The sequence below is a fragment of the Epinephelus fuscoguttatus genome, linkage group LG20 (assembly GCF_011397635.1).
Source record: "Epinephelus fuscoguttatus linkage group LG20, E.fuscoguttatus.final_Chr_v1".
Taxonomy (NCBI): Eukaryota; Metazoa; Chordata; class Actinopteri; order Perciformes; family Serranidae; genus Epinephelus; species Epinephelus fuscoguttatus.
In genome coordinates, this window is record NC_064771.1 from 28,912,630 (window position 1) to 28,933,719 (window position 21,090).

The window sequence follows — 21,090 nt, forward strand, 5'->3', positions numbered from 1 at the left end:
TTAGGGTGAACTGTCGCTTTAAACTAGCTTAACAGCTGCTACTAAGTTTAGCCAGTTAGCTCATGTTAATGTTTGTTGGCTAGAGCAACAAAAATGTCAAATGATAATAAATTAACCAAAACAAAACAAAAACAAACAATAAAAAACAAAACAAAACTAATGTCCCTTTTTTAATTATCTTGACAAGGCTCTGTAAGCTAGCTGCCTCGCTGGCTAACTAGCTAGCCAGCCAGCTGTTACTTAGCATGTGAAGAGCCAGTGTTAGCAGTGTGTTGTTTTCTCTTGCGTGTGCTTATCGTGTGTAAATATATCATGAGCTTTCCAGAATCATCAAAAACTACTCTACCCATCTAATGAATAATATTCTGTTTTACTCAATAAAACAGACTTTGTGATCTGTTTGTCCCAGTCCATGAAGCCAGAAAGTATATATGTCCTTGCTCTATTTGTAAAACACAAGCAAATTATTGACGAGTTGTATGAAAATAGAAAATATAAGAACAACAAAGTTATTGTAAAGTTTAACGTTGCGTCATAGTTTTTTCATTTGTTTGAGCGAGGAGAAGTTTAATTTCTAGCCACCATCTTTGTTTAGATCAGGAGAAGCAGGCACATCTTGGAAAATGGGTTAAAAATATTTTTTATAATGCAACAGATGGAATATTTTTTTTCAGCCAGATGGTTAGAAGAGTCTTTGAGGATCCTGGAAATACCTCAGAAATAGCGGCAAATGTTGTTAAACGACCCTCTGGGTTTTCCACAGATTGACAGATATATGTTTTTCGGGAAAATCGGATGCTCATTAATGGCAACGCATGAGACGCTCAAACTGGGAGCCCGCAAATGCTGTCAAATCTGTAGGATTTAGTGCGTATGTTATGCACGGTATGTTTATAGATAACAGGAGAAAACCAAACCAGACATTTGCATCTTTTATTATTCACCGCAGTGCTTTGTTTTTTTTTTTCAGGTGTGTTTATATAATCCAGTCATGTACACATTGCTACCAGCCAGAACCCCTTTAAGAACAGCATGTTTAAAGGACTCGCTGCAGGAGTGGCGAGGAGCTGCTGATGGGAGATAAAAATCCTCTCTGACCCGACCTTTTAGCTCCGCTTTAACAAGTTCGAGCTGCTCACCTCTGGTGTCTGTTTCTGGGCTCCGACTGAGGAGAAAACCTCACCAAACCAAAAGTCTTCTCATCATTACCAGCTCAGAAAACTCTTATTTTCATGTAAACATTTTCAGTCTAATTCAGACAGGCATTAATACACTAATTAAATCATATAATGAGAATATTGACGCCTGTTTTCTTATGCAAGAATATTAAGAATAGGTGTGCACGCCTCTTGTCTACCTGTAAATAATTCCAAAGCCTCATCTCTATCACATCAAATATTTAAGTAGCTCCCAGAGTAATAAAGTTAGGATTGATTAGAGGACGTGCCCCTGCGTTAGGAGGACGCCTGGAGCGGGATGGAACCAATAAGGGAGGTAATTAGAGGAAGAGAAATGGGAGTAAGACTGAGAGGGGGGTACACGTTGTGTCTATCTTTGTGGTGGTGTTTGTATTTAACAGATTTACAGTCAAAGGGCAAGCGCTCAGTTTAAATCGGACGGTATGACAAATTCATATCGGCAAGGGAAAGGTAAACCAGTTAGATCTATGTAAATATATGAGAGTATCCACTGAGATGTGCAGTAGGCAGCTTGTCATTATTTGCTTCGGTCCATGTGTGTGTCAGCATGTGTGCAAAGTCACAAACTGGGGTTCTATGTCTTTAATATTGCACTGTACAGAGACTACAAAGGTTTCTACAAAGCACATGCATGCCATCTAGTGCTGAACTGTAGTTTAGGGAGGCTGCACATGGCCACATGACAGTCCAACACAGTGTGGAAGAGACGAACAGAAAGAAACATCCAGGCAGATCAGGAGGTTTCAGGAGGCATCGTGCTGTATGTGGCCTCTCAGCTTCATGTCGACAGAGTTTATTGTAAGGTTTGAGGAAAGTTATGGTGTAGGGCAGCTGTTGTCAAACTTGCGAAACTCTATAAGGAAAATAAAATTGTCAAAATAAATCAAAACCTATATGACTGGACCATATGGGAATTTAATTTGAAAGGACAGACACAGGAAGTGTCCACGCTCAGCAGTCAGACAGGAGTCAGGTTAATTTCCAGGGCTGGTACCTGCGGTTATTCCACAGGCTAGTTAATAACATGTCGGGCAGGAAATCCAAAGTGTGGGATCATTTTGAGAAGGTGAAGGACGAACCCAAGGTGATATGTAAACTCATCTTCATTGGTCGACTACAAACATGACGTATCATCTGAAACATGGAAGTAGCTACATGCCCATTAGCCCACAGCGTCATTAACAGGCGGCTCACTCAGTGTGTGACGTGCACTTGTAGATAAAATATAGGCCTATATTAATGAAGGTTCATTAGTGCGGTTTTGTATTTCTCTGTAATGTAGCACAGTGTTAACAATGTTCCTGACACTATTCTTTCTCACACCTTCAACTCAAACCACCAAAATATATCATTTAATAATTAAATTAATATCGTGAACATGCGGATGACTAGTCGACTAATGGCCCTAAATGACGCCTATTGGTCGACTAGGAAAATTCTTAGTCATGGGCAAGTTTTAAAGTACCCGCTACAATAACTCACAAATGTAACATATTCATGGTTTGCAGAAACAATGGCAGTTTTTGCTACCACTTAGGTTGCATCATTATTACAAATTCATGCACGAGGTATCTGTGTGCGCAAATTATTTACAAACTTACCCTTGACAACGGTGACCTTGAGGCCTGCATTACAGACACATACACATTTTAAAAGTCAAGGTATTTTATTGTTGAAAGACAATTGAGCGAGCCATGATCAAAACTGATCCTCGTGCACTGTAGAAAAGAACATTGTCAATATTGCTGTTGAGAAAAGAAATTCACCATAATTTTAAGCACTTGTGAACAAATCAACAGCAGGTTTGGCTACATCGTTTTCATTGGTTTACAGCATTTTTCTGATTTAGCTATTGCGCAAAACACAAGCAGTACTGCATATCTAATCCCATACTAGCTGAGTTGCTGAAATGAGCTGTGACTGACTGTATTTTACTTTAAGCAGGTGGTTGTAGAGTCAAAACACTAACAAATGGAACAAAACTACAAGAATTGGAAGAGACATTTGCAGTCTGGATATGTCCAAGTGTGCATGTCCAGGTTTCTCGTGTGTAAACATTCCCCTGATATTTTGGTGCGTACCAACAATTGCTGGTGTAATAAGAGAGGTTGTAGTAACTCCCTCAGAGTCTTATATGGCAGTTTGCAGTATTTACGCCGTCAGAGGAAAGTGTGGAACACGCGAGTCTTCAAACTTTTGGTTCGGGGAACATTCTTCGTCGAGAACTTCATCACCTTGTACAGATTCGAACAGCTTCCCCAGCTGGAGAACGGGAACCAGCGAGCGCTCCGTTTGTTCACGTGAAGGCTCCAGAAAGATGAAGAGCAACGCTGGAAGACCTCAATGTTGACAGCGTATTGACCCGGCGCCCATTGAGACACACACACCAGAGTCACAGAGGAGGCAAAACCACAGGTGTGAGGAGAGATGCCATGAAACACGGACTCCCCCGGCCTCACAGATGTGCCCCTCTCCCACACCATGCCCGCCTCCTCTGCCACGCTCATGCCACTGAGGTTACAGAGGGCCTGAAGGCACACCTCCTCCAGGGCCTCCTTCTCAGGGAAACGGAGCAGGATGGCAACGAGACGAGGCACTGCACCTCGACGTAGTAACATTTCCTGCAGCTTAGCTGAAGGCGACAGAGAGACAGAGCAAAGTTTAGACTGTGTTGCATTACTTTACAGAACTAACAAAAATGACCTGATGTCACACAGTGTAAAATGCAAAGTGGAACTTGGTAGATCCTTCAAATCTTGTAGGGAATGGTTTCATGTTATGACACATGTATTCAGTTAAAAGAACATGAACCAAGAAAACATGAAGTCCATCTCTGTAACTCACCAGGAGGTTTTTGTATTGCTTTACTTACAGCTGTCATAGGACATGCGTGAGATGGCTCTAACAGCGTGAATGAGCAGTTCTTGGTCTGGACTGGTCAGCACAGAGAGCAAAGCGGTAACCAAACCTGCATCACCGAAACCTTTACGAACCACAGCTGATAAGAAACAAAAAATGATTGCATGTTAAACTACATTTATAAAAAAGAATATAGAAGATCCAGCAGATGTTACAGCTGGGCTAAGTACTTTGATTGTGGCGTCACTGGACAAAAATCCCATGATAATCTTTGAGCATATTGAAGTTCAAGTGGACTGAGAGAAAACTAGTCTTCTGCACCTCCTTTTGGCTCTGTGTTCACGCTTTGGCCAATCACAGTCATTTCAAAAAGAGGGCGTTCCTATTGGCTGTTCTACAAATGCAAATGTGCGTGCACAACCCTTTAGATGGTCTGGATGAAATGGTGGAGAATTCTGCAGAGAAAGTTGCTTTTCCAATATTGGCAACAAGTGCCTACACTGCAAAGCAACCCAAGAAAGGAGTCTAGGGTCTAAAAGAAAGTCTGGCAGTAAACAAAATAAAACTTGTCATTATCAGTCAAACATTTCAGAGATGGAGGGAAAATGTTGCCAATAATTTAGCCTTCGGGTAACCGCAGCCAGAGCCTCACAGCTGCAGCGTCACGTTCATGTTTATGTTGCTAAAAGTAGCTAGAGCCTTGAATCACAGTGTGTCCCCCACCTCACTCCCCGCCACTACGGACCACATGACAGGGAGGAGAGCGAGTAACAGCTCCTGAGATGAACCCCTAGTCAGCAACTGCAGCAACTCAAATCCAGTCAATGCAAACCCCAGCTTCAGGGGACCAGACGGCCCAGACTTAGTAGACTTTCTGTTGCTGCTGTTACACAGGTTAGACCCAGCGCTGCAGCTGGCCATCAGCCCGTTGCAACACCGCTGGGGGATTTGCACTGGCCAAATCTGAGCCCCTACATCTTCCGAGCAAAGGTCTGTCTCTGGAGCTGCTGCCATCACTTCTCCCGAGGAAACAGTTGCCTAAGTGGTGGGAAGTGAGGTGGAGGGACCACAGGGTGGCTAGCTAGCTAATTCTTGTCTCGTTTGTGGTCTGATAAACAGAGAGAGAAAGAGCAGGTCAAGGAGGGGCTGAAGCAAAGATACTCAAGATGTGTAGTCTCAGAAGTGGGAGTGATCATACCTCCCCCACCTTGCTTGGAAGTGTAGTAAATGTTGTGAATGGATGAAAGCAGAGTCATAAGTTCCTGCTCGCGTAATGTCTCATATCAACCCAGTACAAGATCACGTCAGTTGTTGCCAGATCTCGCGAGAGTGTGTTGCTAAAACATATCTTGGGGAAAGTTCATTTTCTTGTGATTTATTGGTCTGAAAAAAAAAAAAGCCATCTCAGTGTCAGAATGTTAGAAGGGATGGGGCATGTGAAAACCGGGGTCCAGTATTTACCGCAGTGACTATGCGGCACAGGAAACGGTCATAACCTGTGCTCACATTCACTTTTCCCATTGGAATAAAAAGACTCAGGACTGCTGCTGCTAAAAGGCTGAGCAGTGACGAAACCCACGTGACACAGATACAGGAAATGAGTGTTGGGGGCCGTGTCGGTTTATCAACGGTCTCTGACTGAGCGAATGTGCTGTGACTTTAGAATGAAATAAGATTAACTAAGTTAATATATGAGAAATGAATATGATAATATAATATGCCCATGATCTTCTGATGGGAGGGGCTTAGAGAGGGGAGAAGGGAGAGCTGGGGAGGGATTGATTATTTATTTATTTATGTATGTATCTATTTATTTATTTATTTATTTCCTTTTTCAGATTTCTGCCTACCCTAGCTTTAAGGGCAGCTGACAGGAAATGAACTCCTCAGACAATATGAGCATAAATAAATGATCGACCGACACATATTTGTATAAATAACTTACATTCTTTGGCGAGTTCGGCCACCAGTTTTGCGGTCAGCACGGTGAGAGGCCCTCTGCTCCTCAGAGACAGGGCCAGGATTGGCAGGATCCCACTGATCACGACCTGCTCAGCAGCGCCTTTGTCTGGACACAAGATGAAATACACATGCAAACACAACACTGACACAAATACAAAATGAACATGACGGAATATCAGGGGTCACACAGAACCTTGAAATCCTTGAGGTGTATCTGACGGTCATTGAAGGTGCTTGAATGTATATATTTTGTGCAAGAATAGAAAATTAAGTTATTTTGATATTTTAACGTTAGTTTAAAAGAACTGTCTGCGTGTGTCTCCCGCAGTTGCATCATTGTTTCACGCACCACCTTCACCTTTCACCTTCACCACCTAGAACGTATAAATTCCAGGACTCGTCGCTCGCAAACGACATTCACAGTCAAAAACTGGCTTGTTAAAGATCTATGGGGCATCTGTATGGCCTGATGCAGAGCCTGCAGCAAATAAAGTACACATGTTGATGAGCCATGCTGCTACAGCACCGCCCAGGATGGCACTCTGCAAATTAACACTGACCCTGATCCATGTTTCAAATTATGCTGTCACGGGTGCTTGAATTTGAGGGAACTGGGCCTGGAAACTCTTTGAAAAGCCCTAGAGGGAACCCTGTGTTATAATCATTTTGAGGCATGAGCCAAAGAAATTGTTGCACTAAGTACATGTATTCATCAATATTTGTTTCTTTAATCGCTGAGCAGAATGGTGAATACTGAATTGCGTCAGTTTCAGCTTTACTTTCAACATGATCTCCCTGACCCGTCTTCACCTCCTCTGCGTCTCTATCCCCCCTGTTGCTCTCTTTCTCGGAGACACAAATACAGCTTAACGTCTCCCGGGGACTTACAACTGTCATACACCTGATCCCTTCACAGCCTCTCAGCCCTCGGCTCCCCATCCCTCACTGATGTGGTTCTTGCTGCAGGTTTTATCGCTCCGAATAGAGCTGGTGTGATATAGCTGCCAGTAGGAGTGGGAGGCATAAATGTATACACGTATGGAAACACATAAATATGTAAATTGCTTGTGGCAGCAGGGCTCTCAGCATTTTGCAATTCAAATCACATCAAATGAAAGACAAAAAAATAACCCTGAAACCTCCCATTACACCATGAAGTCTGATACATTTAACGCTGTCTTAGAGATGATGTTAGAGCTGTTATATGTTATAGAATATGAGTGTGAATGAACTCACTCTTCTCCTTAATGTTGGTCAGCACTGTGTTCAGATGTGGTTTAAGTTCGTCTGCGATCAGCTCCAAACCGAGGACTCTGATGGCGCCTAATGCATTGTTCAGGTTGTCTGTGGGGAGATGGAGACATATTAAAAGACATAAAATGGTATAGATGCTTATGAGAACATAGGCAATATGAAAGTCGTTCTAGTTAGGTAAGACAGAGTGAAGACTCCTGCAAGTAATTTGACCAAGTGTGAAAAGATAGGCTTTATTCCTACAGATCCTACTTGCAAAACAACCAGAAGTCTAATTTTTTCAAGTTTAGACTCAAAGATTGAAGCTTTCCCTGAGTTTATGTTTATCTGTGAACGAAACTAAAATTTTCAGCCATGTGAGCGGTTCTGTGGCAGGCTAAATGCTAACGTCAGCAAGCTAACATGCAGGTATAATGCTGATAATTATCGCCATTAATGGGAACTGCCCATTGGTTCGACATCCCATTGTTCCGACCATATTAAACTCATTGTTCCGAAGTCCGTTCTGAAATCATCATGATGCCCTGTGGTTAAGGTCTGGTTAGGTTTAGGCACAAAAACCACTTGGTTAGGGTCAGGAAAAGATCATGGTGTGGGTTAAAATGAAAAAGACAAACACATAAGCCGTGAGCCTGCTCCGCCTCAAGCCGGTCGCGGCGCACCATACGCCCGCCGCGAGCCGTTCAGCACCGCGGACAGTCAGACTAATGGGATGTCAAACCAATGGGCTGTCGAACCAATGACATGGACCCCCATTAATTATTATCACGCTAACATTTGCTTAGTAACACTTAACAAAGACCAGCTCATGCTGATGAAAATGTTACGAGTTTTCTAAGTCTAAAATGTCAAAGGGGTGGCAGTGCTTTGTAGGTCGACCTGGAAGGTAGCGTAGATTTTCATGATACTTATCCATGTTGTTCAGTGAGATAATCATCAAAAACGGCTGACCGGCAGCATGTGCATGTTGGTGCATGTGAGTCACTGTGTGTGTATCCCAGGCCCTCAGGTGCACCAGACATTGCTGCCAAATTTTGTAGTGGCCAGGCAGTAAGATTAAAACAACCAAGTCAATCTCGTGATGCCGTTGGGCCCAAAAAGACTGAACTTGCAATTATTTTATTTCCATTTAAGTTAGCCGAGTGTTTAGCCCAAAGTTGCCTGCTTGGCTCCAAGGGCTCAATGATGTGGAAGCAACACCCATCCTCTGAGTAATTTTATACACAGGTGAACGTTTTCGGCTTCATGCGCCACTGAACAACTTTCATAGGCATAAACGAGGCCCCGCCTTCAACGTATCATCAAGTTCTCTGCAGCGAGGTCATATGGCAGTTAGCACTAATAGCCCTGTCCCAACCCATGGTCGCAGAACGCCCACTCTTCAGTTCCCCCCATGCTATACCACCGTTAGCTGTTAGCACTTTTGCTATTGATAGCACTGGTGTCGCTGTTAGCACAGTTGGCTGCTAGTTGCCGGCTCAGCCACCTCCATGTTGAGAGCCGTGTGCAGACAATCCCAGCTCAGACTGAATCATAGATCTGTCTGAATATCGTATACAGCTTGTGGAAATGAATGAAAACATTAATAAAGCTGAGTAACAGCAGCAGACTGGAGGTAACAGACTGCTGCCCTCAATAGGTTCATACCAATGACCTGATCTGCTTTATATTAAGTGCTTTGGTCAAGGACACTTCAGCAGTAAACGGCACTTTGCTGGTTAGATTTTCCCAGATGATCTGTTCAAATATAAAACCCTCCACTTGACAACCCCATTATTTTAAGTGGTCCTTCAATTAATTTATACAGAGACCAGTGACACATGGTGATTAGTCGTAGTAATCACTGTATTCCCAGCACTTACATCAGAAAACACAAGACCATTAACTGAAGACATTTCATACTGGGGGGACTATATCAGTAGTTTTGCATGTTTTAGCCCATTTACTACAAATCATTTATACTTTACATCATATTGAGCTGAATGTCTGTGTGTTTTTCTATTGTTCTGTTAGTATTTGGTTTCCAGTCTTTTCAATCTGGTATAAAAATCATTCTCTCAAGCTCTTTAAACTGCAGTCAACCTGTACTTAAACTGCATAGCCATGCGGTGATAATGTAAATTGGCAATGCAACCTTAATGTTCGCTAATTGGAAACAGAGTTAACTGGAATGGTAGGAAAAATACATGTAAAAAAGATTTTACTTTAAGTTTTTGGCTGCAAATCTTCAAATGCATTCTTGATAGCTTAAGATTTGTAATCATACTTTTCCTACCATTCAAGGCAGCCAGTGTTTCCTATGAGTTGTTGTACCATATGAAACAGTTAAAGTATAAAACTGGCATGGTCTTATAAGAATTCATGACAGAAAGATCACAGGTTTGAATCTCTGCACGAGCTATGAAAATGTGTGTGGATGAATAGCTTTGTCCTCCCATCAAAAACTACTACGAGACAGTTTATGTGTAGTTAACTTCTGAAATTACAAACACTTCTGTTTGTTTTTTTAAAGATATTTTTGGGGCATTTTTTCCCTTTAATGGACAGGACAGTTAAGTGTGAAAGGGGGAGAGAGAGGGGATGACATGCAGCAAAGGGCCACAGGCTGCATACCCTCACCTGGACTCTAGTTTCTGAAGGCAGGTTCATGATTGATGGACATACAGGACAAAAGCTGACATTTATTTACTTTCACATGGAGAGTGGGGTATTTTATTTCTTTGGTTTCTGTATGACCTGTGAACAAGTGGGCATTTTTTTGCAGTAAACCTTTGCAGTGGCTTTTTTTTTTTTTAGCTAGCGTATGACTTCGCATCTGTCTTTGATTTCATTCATGATATCCATGGACAGGATCTTGAGGTGCAGCTGCGGGGGAGGAACGGGTCTGGTTGGGGACTGCAGATTTGCATCTCTGCTTTTTGCAGATGATGTGGTTCTGTTGGCTTCATCACATCGCGACCTCCAGCATGTACTGGGGTGGTTTGCAGTTGAGTGTGAAGCAGTCAGGATGAGTCAGCACCTCCAAATCTGAGGCCATGGTTCTCTGCTGGAAAATAGTGGATTACCCTCTCTGGGTTGGGGGAGAGTTACTGCCCCATGCGAAGGACTTCAAGAGTCTAGGGGTCTTGTTCATGAGAGTAGAATGAAGTGTGAGATGGATTGGCAATTTTGGTGCGGTTTCAGCAGGGATGCAGGCGCTGTGAAGAGGGGGCTTTCGATTTACTGGTCCATCTACGTCCCAACCCTCACCTATGGTCATGAGCTGTGGGTAGTGACCGAAAGAATGAGATCGTGGATACAAGCTGCGGAAATGAGTTTCCTCCGTGGGGTGGCTGGGATCAGCCTTAGAGATAGGGTAAGGAGCTTGGACATCCGGAGGGAGCTCGGAGTAGAGCTGCTGCTCCTTCGCATCGAAAGGGGTCAGTTCAGGTGGTTCAGGCATCTGATCAGGATGCCGCCTGGGCGCCTCCCGTTAGGGGTGTTCCGGGTACATCCCACTGGTAGGAGGCCCTGGGGCAGACCCAGAACACGCAGGAGGGATTACAAATCTCATCTGGCCTGGGAACACCTTGGGGTCCCCCAGGAGGAGCTGGAAAGCGCTGCTGGGGAGAAGGACATCTGGGGTGCTTTGATTGGCCCGGTTGGATGGATGTACATTGTCTACAAAGTACTTTGAACCATGTTTTCAAAGTAGCTTTAGTCAACAATATATCTCCTATAGTGTTGCTGTTTCTTGCGGTGTGAGATAATTGGGAGCTTGCCAAGTTTAGCTTTCAAAGTAGCCTCCCCAACACTGAGTATTAGCATTACTGAAACAAAAGTGTTTAGCTTCTTTAGATGAATAAAAGGTACTCAACCACATTAACATCAGCACCAGTATCCAGATCCCACATCCACTGATAACCATTAATCTTGACTAACGGGGCTGTTCCACTCACCGTTCGGTGTGTAGGGTTGCAGTCGACTGGACCTGCGTTTATCCCTGTGGGAACGTGCGTAAGTGTACACGAGTGGCACATTAGGGTGTCCCATTCTGCTCCCTGCAACAGCTGATGGTCAAACTTTCTCAGGTTGACGTCCTCACGCAGAGTAACTTCACATTTTCACTGTCGTCCTCCTTTTGCTGGATTCCTCACTTGTAGCACCAGTCTGTGGAGTCATTAGCTGTTGTTTTGAAGAAACCTGCTTCAACCTACGCTGCCTCTCACTGTAATCCCACCACTGCACTCACTTCCCATCTTGCACTGTTGTTTTGTGCAGAAAAAATACCTGTCTTTTTTTCCCCCTGCACGCCTGTCTGGTGTGTCTTCCCTGTACTCCAGCTGGCTCTGTCCCCTCTTAGGGTAATACAGAACAAATCCTCACTAAAGCTGTTCTCCCCCCCCCCCCTCCCTGAGTGTGTGTGTGCGGGTGCAGTTAAGGTATTAGCACTTGGCTGACTCTGCTGAGTGTGTTCTCACCACCCTAAAAATCTCCCACAATGCCTTTCGGCTTCTAGTAAATCCAAGCCAAAACAACAACACAGACAGGTGGACACCTGGCATCTGTTTGTGTGCACAGGTGTATTATTAGACAGCATTTCTGCTTGAGCGCAAAATCTGGGGCAGAGTTTGGCTGCAGTGATGTCTTCATATAATTCAGTTCACCCCAAAATTATAAATACATACTTTCCCTCTTATCTGTAGTGCAATCTATCAGTCTAGGTTGTTTTGGTGTGAGTTGCCCAGTGTTGGAGATATGGGCCGTAGAGATGTCTGCCTTCTCTCCAATATAATGGAACTAGATGGCACTTAACCTGTGGTGTGCAAAGCAATAAAAAAATACATTTGAAAAACTCTACATCAATGTCTCTTTCTATAAATCATGACCTGGTTACTCAAGATAATCCACAAACTTTGTTGTGAGCAGTTTCATGTAGGAACTATTTTCTTTCTACCAAATTACAGCCACTATCTGCATCACTGTGCATGTTAAACATGATCTACTTCTGACTTCTGGATTTTTAGAAATTAAATATCCTTACCTGTCTTCTTTCCAGAGTTTTATATCAAATGCTACAATGTTAGAGTCACTTAAACTCCAAAATTAAATTGATGAAGCCACAGTGATGAAGACTCAGCTTGCTCGGTCTGTGACATCTATCCCAAGACAACAACAGAATCAAAGTAGTTACGAAAAGTAAATCTTTATATTTGACTCAACTCTTCAGGTTCCAGTAAAAACAAAATATTTCCAACAGTCTCGTACAGAACGACAGATGTTTAATGGAAATCTAACCAATAAATACGACAGGGAAACAGGAGACATTGTAACACCAGCAAAAAAATATAATCCTGACCTCTGATATATCTGTTCTACATAACAGTGTTCAGTGTGTTTACATTTATACATCGGTGGGGATTTTTGTCTGTTCACTGAAAACATAGCATAAAAAAATAATATATATATTTATATGGACTCAGTTAGACTGCACACATACAAAACCTGCTACTAGAAAACAGAGGATTCACTTGAAGGAAGAGCTCTGAATTTTGGGAAATGTGTTCATTAGCTTTCTTGTCAAGAGTTAGAGAAGAAGATCGATAGCACTCTCATGTCTGTACAGTACATATATTAATAATAATACGTATGCATTTTAATTAAAGGCGCCTTACAAAGCACTCAAGGACACCTTACAAGACACAGTTAAAAAAACAAAACAAGCTGCCAGTACTATCTAACGTAAGCATTTACGTTATATTCTAAAACTCATCAGTCATCACTGACTCCGGAAAAGTTTCCAAACTCTGTAGGTAACATTATGTTTAGTTTGCTTCTAATATAACATATAACGTTATATGACATCCAGTTGCTAATGGCTAGCGTTAGCCTACTGTAGTGTAGCCTCTGAAACATTAACGTTATCTCCCTTGTGCGTTTCCACTTACTACTAACGTTAACACTACTATCTAACATTAGCACTGTAACCTTATTCTAAAACTCATCAGTCATCACTGACTTTGAGCTTGAGCACGGTTGAGCTTTAAAACTCCGGGGTTGTGTTTGACTGTCTTGGTTGTAACGTTACACTCGCTCTCCTCTTCCGTGTATCTAACGTTACCATGCCAACGCCTACGTCTATCATAGACGTAACAAGGACGTAATGGAGGAGGGGGGAGTAGTATGCAGTATGACGCCCAGTTGCATTTCCCCAAAAGCTGATTCTGTGTCAACTTGTTGTCACATGCCGCTGCATTTATTTATTTGTTGGTATTCCCTGGGGCCCCACTGCCGCAACCTTAATGCATTACCCACATTCAAATATATGGGAGCAGTGGTGTTTTTGCCGCAACACCTGATTTGTTGTGAATGCAGCCTAAAGAGTGAAAAGGGGAGGAAACCGCTCGCCTGCCTCTGTCCAACGGAAACGAAATCTGCCTACTCGAACTTTTGAACCTCTTATTAACACCTACTACCCTTCAATTTTTTGCAAAAACCAAACAGTCAAGAAAGTTCGTGTTAAGTTGCAGCTGCCGCTACGAGCTCAGAGAACTGCAGCCGTTTAAATTTTGGCAGTGAATAGTGACCAGAGAAAACCAGCAGCCAATCAGTCAACAGTTGACCTGTGATACAAAGAATTATTTTCCAGCCTGAAACATACGAACACGCCACCCAGCCGAAGACAAATGTAATTATTGTGGCGAGCCTCAATTCCTGCTGCTTGCTTAGTTTTCAGCATTCACGTTGCTGGCGAGTGTATTCTGTAAATGTTGGTCAGAGCCAGGCTGGCTGTTTCCCCTGTGTCCAGTCTTTATTAGAGCTGCAAAGATCAGTCGATCAGTTTGTCGATCAACAGAAAATTAAATGGCAACTATTCTGATAATCAAATAATTGTTTCAGTTATTTTCTGAGGTGAAAGCCAAACATTTGCTGGGCTGATGCTTCTTAAATGTCAGAATTTGATGCTTTACTTTTGTCATACATTATCATTTACTGAATAACTCTGGATTTTTTTGGATAAAATAACATCTGAAGACGTCACCCTGGCCCGACATTTTATCGACAAGTGGTTAAATTCCAACCTCGGCCCTTTGCTGCATGTCATCTTCTCTGTCTCCACCCTTCACACTAGAGCTTTCCTATCTCACAAAGGCAAATTGCCCAAAAAAATAATCTTTAAAAAGGAAAATACTGAAAATAATAGTTACAGGCCTGGTCTTTATGCTCAGCTAACCTCCTGCTGGCTCCAGCTACATATTAACCGTACAGACATGAGAGTGTTATCAATCTTCTCATCTAACTCATATCAAAAAGCTAATAGATGTGTTTCCCAAAATGTCAAACTATTCCTTTACGCTGGACTGAAGCTGTGACACTATACGCTGATGCTGAGCTCACCACAGCTTCGTCCGCCCAGCTCAACTTGTGCAGAACTCGTGTCTCATCTCTGAGTATCCCTATGAATGGGACCATGATTGGCTCTTGGACCGGTCATGTGACCATGTGTCAAACAGTTCCGGCTGCGTTGAGACCACTGGAAACAGTCTCATATCCAACCGACACCAGGGTGAGGACGTTACTCTCCACATCGTCCGGCTTGCACTGCTCTGCTTGGGTCTCCACGGGACCAGCAGCTCCAGCTTCCTGCCTCATCTTCTTCTTGGCTCGGCCTCGCCCCTTGCCTTTAGAAATGGCCTTCCCTTGATCTTTGATCCCTCCAGACACTTTGTTAGGGCTCTCGTCAGTTGAGTGGGTTTTGCGGTGGCGCCTGCGGATGCGCCGCAGAGGCGGACCAGAGTCAACTGGGTCTGATGCCGCTGCGCCAGACAGGATACGAATCTGCTGCTCAATTACCATGACGATCATGTCCAGTGCCACGTCCAACATTCCCAGACCCAGACCGTGAGTTACATTGTCAAACGCTCCGCTGTTCACTGGGTCCTTGAAACATTTTCTCATATCCTCCAGGTGGTTCCTGAGAGAGGAAAAACAATGTATTACTTTGTTTATCTGAGTCTCCTTGAAAAAAACAACAGGTTTTTAAGGTCATGTTACAACAAGGTCATAGAGTGCGTACTTGGTTTCAATAATTTTGGACCAGTGTTGAACTGTGTTTGTCTCAGGGATGAGCTGTTTCGCCATGTTGCTGTAGTCGATGTAGTCATGGGCGAAGTCCTTCATATCATCACACAATGCTCTGGTGTCGCCTAAACACACACACACACACACACACACACACACACACACACACAATAAAACAAAGTTTAGTCTCTCATCTTCATGTTATCAAACCTACAGGTGAAATACATGGACATGGATGCAGCGCATGTTTACGATATTAATTTAATTATTAAATGATATATTTTGGTGGTTTGAGTTGAAGGTGTGAGAAAGAATAGTATCAGTAACATTGTTAACACTGTGCTACATTACAGAGAAATACAAAACCATACTAATGAACCTTCATTAATATAGGCCTATATTTTATCTACAAGTGCACGTCACACACTGAGCGAGCCGCCTGTTAATGACGCTGTGGGCTAATGGGCATGTAGCTACTTCCATGTTTCAGATGATACGGCATGTTTGTAGTCGACCAATGACGATGAGTTTACATATCACCTAGGCTTGTGCCGATTTCCGGTTTAACCGGTTCGGTCCGGTTTAAGAGCTCCATCCGGTTTAATTCACGTCAACTGGATAAACCGGAGGAGAAAAAAAATCGGCGGCGTGTCAAGGGACTATATTCAACTTATCTTGCATTGTAACATGCATTATGACAACTTAATAAGGTTTATGTTTGTTTATAAGTGGAGGTGCCTACAAGTGTTTTGTTTAGTTTGTCTCAGAGGCTTCAGAGGGACTCCGCAGCCTGCTGCGAGAGATCAAATTTCATTGGGGGCGGGGAAAAGTGCGAGGGAGTCAGCAGTCATTCAGTTTATTGCCCTAGTAACCCGTTTCCACTGAAGAAGTTCCTGGTACTATTTCGGGGGCTGGAACTACTACAGGAACGTCCTCTCGCTCGGCCCTCTCAACCGCCGTGTCTCCACTGAGAAAGCGGGGTCGGAGGAAGAATCCTTGGTGTCCTTCTGCGTCGTCTTCTTGTGTAACCTTGTGTGTATTGGCGGTTAATACAGCATTACCGCCACCTAGTGGATTGGAAGTGCATTACACCTATAATGGGCTTTTATTGGGAAAAATAGCTCAAACGCGACCCCTAGTGGTAAAATTAGGTATATAATTCGATATATCGGTTCGGTTAGGTATTTGGCAATCAAACCGGTTGGAAAATTTTCAAACTGGCACATGCCTAATATCACCTTGGGTTCGTCCTTCACCTTCTCAAAATGATCCCACACTTTAGATTTCCTGCCTGACATGTTATTAACTAGCCTGTGGAATAACCGCAGGTACCAGCCCTGGAAATTAACCTGACTCCTGTCTGACTGCTGAGCGTGGACACTTCCTGTGTCTGTCCTTTCAAATTTAATTTCTCACATAGTCCAGTCATATAGGTTTTGATTTATTTTGACAAGGCGCAGCTCCTGATAAGAGCTTTATGGTGTTTTTTTTTAGATGTGGCAAGAGAAAAAACAGGATATTTGCAGAGCTACAATTTTTGTGGCTGTATCCATTTTATAGTATAAGGTGCCGTATTTTCAGTGTTTAATTTTTAAGTAATCCAAAGGATCAGTAGATTACTTTTGTTTGGGAATCCAATTATTTCACTAATTACCAAAATTGACATGTAATCTGTATTTAGAAACCCAACCCTAAACATATCTTGTTTCTGCTTACTGTTTCTTAAAATCTAACTTGCATATGACAATAAACTTCTTGAATCTGTCACCTTCAGTGAGTTTGGAGAAGGAGGAGGATACAGAGGTAGTTGTGCTTGGCGTGAGGCCGAGGACATTGAGTGACTCCAGAAGGGTTTTCTTGCTGGCTGGGCCTCTGCTGACCCGAGTGTAGGCTGCCAGGGAGCGCAGGGACATCTTCTCTGGAGCCTGCAGGCGCCGTTTGATTTCATCATACGAGATGAGATATTTCCCTAAAATAAGAGACGGAGACGGGAGGAGGTGAGTCAGCACAGCTGGGTCGGGATTTAATAGCATTTTATTAAATCTGAAAATCAAATTTGCCTCTCACATCTGAATCCCTTATCGTGTTTATTATGGTCTGACTTTCAACAATTTTAAGTGACAGTAGTTTAAAAAAAAAAAAAATCCAGATTATATATGTGCTGTTGAACTAAATGACTGCCACTTACGAGCCTTCGATCCTTTCATGTTGGGATCCAGGAGCGACGACACCTCTGCAAAAGGCATGTGTGTACCAGACTCTGTGTTTGTGCTTGAGTTCGGCTGTGGATCCTGAATCTGGGACACAGCCTCACTCTGGGCCGGGGCAGAAACCTGCATCTGGGGCATCTGGATGTGAGGCTGCATGGAGTGCATATCCATCTGGTTCTGGTCTAGCGGAGCCTGGTTTTGCGTTTGAGGGAGGATCAATGTGTTTTCAGATAAACCCTGCAGCCCCATGCCCCCCTGTGCCACACTCCCTGTTTGCTCTGAAGACACCTGGAAGATGCCCATCACTGGTTTGACCACAGTGAAAACCATGTTCCCCTGGCCATCCAGACCCACCACCCGAGTAGACGGGTCCATGTCGTCACTGAAACTTTACCTTTAGGCTCCAGAGGCTTTAATTATCAGATCAGGTTACCTTACAGGCCCATGTAGTGTTACAGTACCCTCCTGTGTTCTTAGGTGTTCAGGGTTGAAGCTGAGCTGACTAAAGGAGAATGTAAGGTGACTCTCTCTGTAGTCCAGCTAAAACCTCCGACATTGAAACTGTTTCACCTTCTTTGTACAGTTTCATGAAGCTTATAATCTGTCATAGAAACACCACAGCAGAAGTTTCACCCTGAAAGAAAAAATAAGAAAGATAATAGTCAGTGACAAAGGTTAAGTCATTTTTTAACTTTGTAATATAGCTTCCTCACATTTAAAGTAATTTGACCAGGGATGAGTCACAGTGCAGGTGGTACGTGGTGCAGTGGTTAGCATTGACGCCTCACAGCAATAGGGTTCCTGATTCAAACCCAGGGTGGGGGAGCCCCTCTGTGTGGAGTCTGCATGTTCTCCCCATGTCAGTGTGGGTTTTCTCTGGGTACTCCAGCATCCTCCCACAGTCCAAACACATCGCTATTTAATAATTTCATACAGTTAAAAACAAGCTACGTGGTGATGGTGTTTCAGTTTAATTACCAAAGAGTTTGATAATAAAATCATGGAACAATCATGTCAGGATTAACAAGCTATAATAGGCATTGTACAGCAATTCATCACAAGGAATATTTCAGATATATTAAGCATATAAGTATACTTATACTGAGTATATTTTAGGGCTGCCACTAACGATTATTTTCATTGTCGACTAATCTGTCGATTATTTCTTCGATTAGTCGACTAATCATTTCATTGAAAAATGTGTTAAAATGTTGAAAAATGTCGGTCTGTCTCTCCCAAACCCCAAAATTACGTCATCTAATGTCTCGTTTCATACTCACGCCAAAGGGTTTTAGTTCACTGTCATGAGAGAGTGTGTAAAGCTGCCAATATCTGAACGTAGGAAGCTGCAGTAAGAGTATTTTGGGATACTTTTACAGTACTTTTCTATGAAAAATGACTCAAACCGATTAGTCGACTACTAAAATAGTCACCGATTATTTTAATAGTCGATTAGTCATCGATTAGTCGACTAATCGTGGCAGCCCTAGTATATTTTAATCAAAAATATTGCCAGTGTTTTGTGTATGTTTCTTTTTGGATTAGTACAGTTTGTAATTAAAGGAAATAAGTGGGCAAAAAAAAATAAAAGTTAACATATAGTTTAATCGCCAGGAGCAGGAACAAAATGGTATCCAGTGTCATCTTGTCAATTAACATCATACTAATTGAGAAAAACACTACAACAAAATATAAGAGAGAGCGAAAAAAAAAACCCCAGCACCAACACAGTGACCTTCATACATTTTGAGTTCATTCATTAATTTTCTGTAACTGGGGGATGCTGGAGCCTATCCCAGCTGACACTGGGTGAGAGGTGGATACACCCTGGACAGGTCACCAGACTATCACAGGGCTGACACATAGAGACAGACAACCATTCACATTCACATTCACACCTACGGACAATTTAGAGTCACCAATTAACCTGCATGTCTTTGGACTGTGGGAGGAAGCTGGAGTACCTGGAGAAAACCCACGCTGACACAGGGAGAACATGCAAACTCCACACAGAAGGGCTCCCCGCCCTGGGTTCAAACCAGGAACTGAGGCGACAATGCTAACCACTGCACCACTGTGTGGCCACACTACATTTTGAGTTCAGTGTACTCTAATGAGTTTTCCAAAGTACTGACTTTCACTTTCTTGTCATCTTTTACTTCACTCCTGGTTTTGAATATTATAATGGGAAAATTAAAATGCATATAGGTCCTGAACTGGTGTGCATAAAGTAGGAGATTTAGTTAAACATGAAGACAAAAAAGATCCTGTCAAAAACACTGAGTCAAGTGGTTTCTGTGTAGAGCTGCAGGGGCACAAGAAGACTAGAGAACACCAAATAGTCCAGGTGCTGTCCCTGTGTGGCAGTCAAATGCTGTCCTAAGCCCAAAATCTCAGCATTACCTTGCTCAGCTTTGTCTTATAGTTATACTTTGATTTATAGTTTTTAAAAGAAGGAAAAAGAGAGCAGGAGTGTGGTGCGCCTGGTGCGTAAAAGCGCAACACTCATCCAGGCGCATTACGCACAGCCTCATAACAAAGCACTGGGGGAGAGCATGAATATTAACATGTGTTAACGGTATTTCTTATTAAAATAAGTTATGTTAGAAGGCCAGGACAGTTTAATGTCAACAATCAGCACTGTTGTGTGTCTGCTGGACACTTCAGCTCAGCTGCTGCTGTGAGAAGACGCGCCTGTGATTGGCTGAGACGGAGCAGGAGGTTATCTTTATGTTTCATATAACGTTGGCTGCACAGTGTTTGTGTAAGTGTCCACAACAACTAAACTCCTATTAACTTTTAAATGCTGTAAGGATGCGTGTGACGTGCTTGTGATAAACGCGCTCAGAATAGCAGCTCTGATATCCAAATTAATAACTTTTAAATAATGACACCAAAACAATATTTTCAGTCTCCAACTGCCATTTTAGAAACATTTAATTAACACGGTGTCACATTTTGACTCGTCGCTAACGTTATATGTAAAGAAACGCTGACTTTAAAGCCAGTAAATAACGACGCGAATTATATCAACCACGCTCCATTTATCGTCACTAACATCCATCATGGCTGCCAGGCGCGGCCGTTGCTAGTTTTCCATGAACAGCAGGCCTGAAACGTTCAATAAACCGGGTTAAACTGTGAGAAACGGTCGCGGTTCTGGACGGGACAGACCGAATTTAACCGCTAACCTTGGATGCAACTAGTGACGGCTGTCCCACTCACCGAATTGCCGTTTGTAGTTTCCTAAAAGGACACTGATCCTAGAACGGTCCGCGTCGACGCCAGCGACATTTTTCCTCCTTCTCCGCTGCTGCTTCGGCGGGTTGCAAATCAGCCGTACGTGCACTACCGCTCGAGAGCCGTAATCCCGGCGCTGATTGGTCGACGGGCGTGTCAATCACGCATCCGCTGAGTCGTCATTGGTTGAGAACGCTGTCAGTGGCTTAGAAGAGGCGGTACTTCCGATTCAGCCTCATCCACATACAATGGCTGATAAATCTTGTTCTTATTCATTTGCTTACTTGTATTTTTATTTAATTTTC

The 21,090-nt window shown here is 43.0% G+C and overlaps 2 protein-coding genes across 3 annotated transcripts; both read right to left on the minus strand.

Moving 5' to 3' along the window:
• Positions 1–2,892: 2,892 nt before the first annotated feature.
• Positions 2,893–11,579, minus strand: si:dkey-21e13.3 (uncharacterized protein LOC100150043 homolog). Of its 2 annotated transcripts, XM_049563115.1 has the most exons (5): positions 11,213–11,579; positions 7,257–7,364; positions 6,004–6,126; positions 4,072–4,197; positions 2,893–3,831 (listed from the first exon to the last, which is right to left on the minus strand). In XM_049563115.1, exons 1-5 carry the CDS (start codon positions 11,304–11,306, stop codon positions 3,359–3,361), a joined length of 924 nt encoding a protein of 307 aa, XP_049419072.1. In that variant the 5' UTR covers positions 11,307–11,579; the 3' UTR covers positions 2,893–3,358. The 2 variants fall into 2 exon arrangements, with proteins under 2 accessions (XP_049419072.1, XP_049419073.1); XM_049563116.1 differs by lacking the exon at positions 4,072–4,197.
• An 899-nt stretch (positions 11,580–12,478) lies between these two features.
• On the minus strand, positions 12,479–20,882 carry si:ch73-127m5.2 (uncharacterized protein LOC561202 homolog). Its single transcript, XM_049563101.1, has 5 exons — positions 20,771–20,882; positions 17,524–18,179; positions 17,104–17,304; positions 15,331–15,460; positions 12,479–15,228 (listed from the first exon to the last, which is right to left on the minus strand). Exons 2-5 carry the CDS (start codon positions 17,918–17,920, stop codon positions 14,760–14,762), a joined length of 1,197 nt encoding a protein of 398 aa, XP_049419058.1. The 5' UTR covers positions 17,921–18,179; positions 20,771–20,882; the 3' UTR covers positions 12,479–14,759.
• Between the last annotated feature and the right edge of the window lie 208 nt (positions 20,883–21,090).

Coding starts and splice junctions, on each gene's coding strand:
- si:dkey-21e13.3 (XM_049563115.1), bottom strand. CDS start 11,306: ATGGGACACCCTAATGTGCCACTCGTGTACACTTACGCACGTTCCCAC. Junction 7,365..11,212: donor GCAACCCTACACACCGAACG/GTGAGTGGAACA, acceptor ATCTCCCCACAG/ACAACCTGAACAATGCATTA. Junction 6,127..7,256: donor GACCAACATTAAGGAGAAGA/GTGAGTTCATTC, acceptor TCTTGTGTCCAG/ACAAAGGCGCTGCTGAGCAG.
- si:ch73-127m5.2 (XM_049563101.1), bottom strand. CDS start 17,920: ATGGACCCGTCTACTCGGGTGGTGGGTCTGGATGGCCAGGGGAACATG. Junction 15,461..17,103: donor CTTCTCCAAACTCACTGAAG/GTGACAGATTCA, acceptor GTGTGTGTTTAG/GCGACACCAGAGCATTGTGT. Junction 15,229..15,330: donor TCCAAAATTATTGAAACCAA/GTACGCACTCTA, acceptor TTCCTCTCTCAG/GAACCACCTGGAGGATATGA.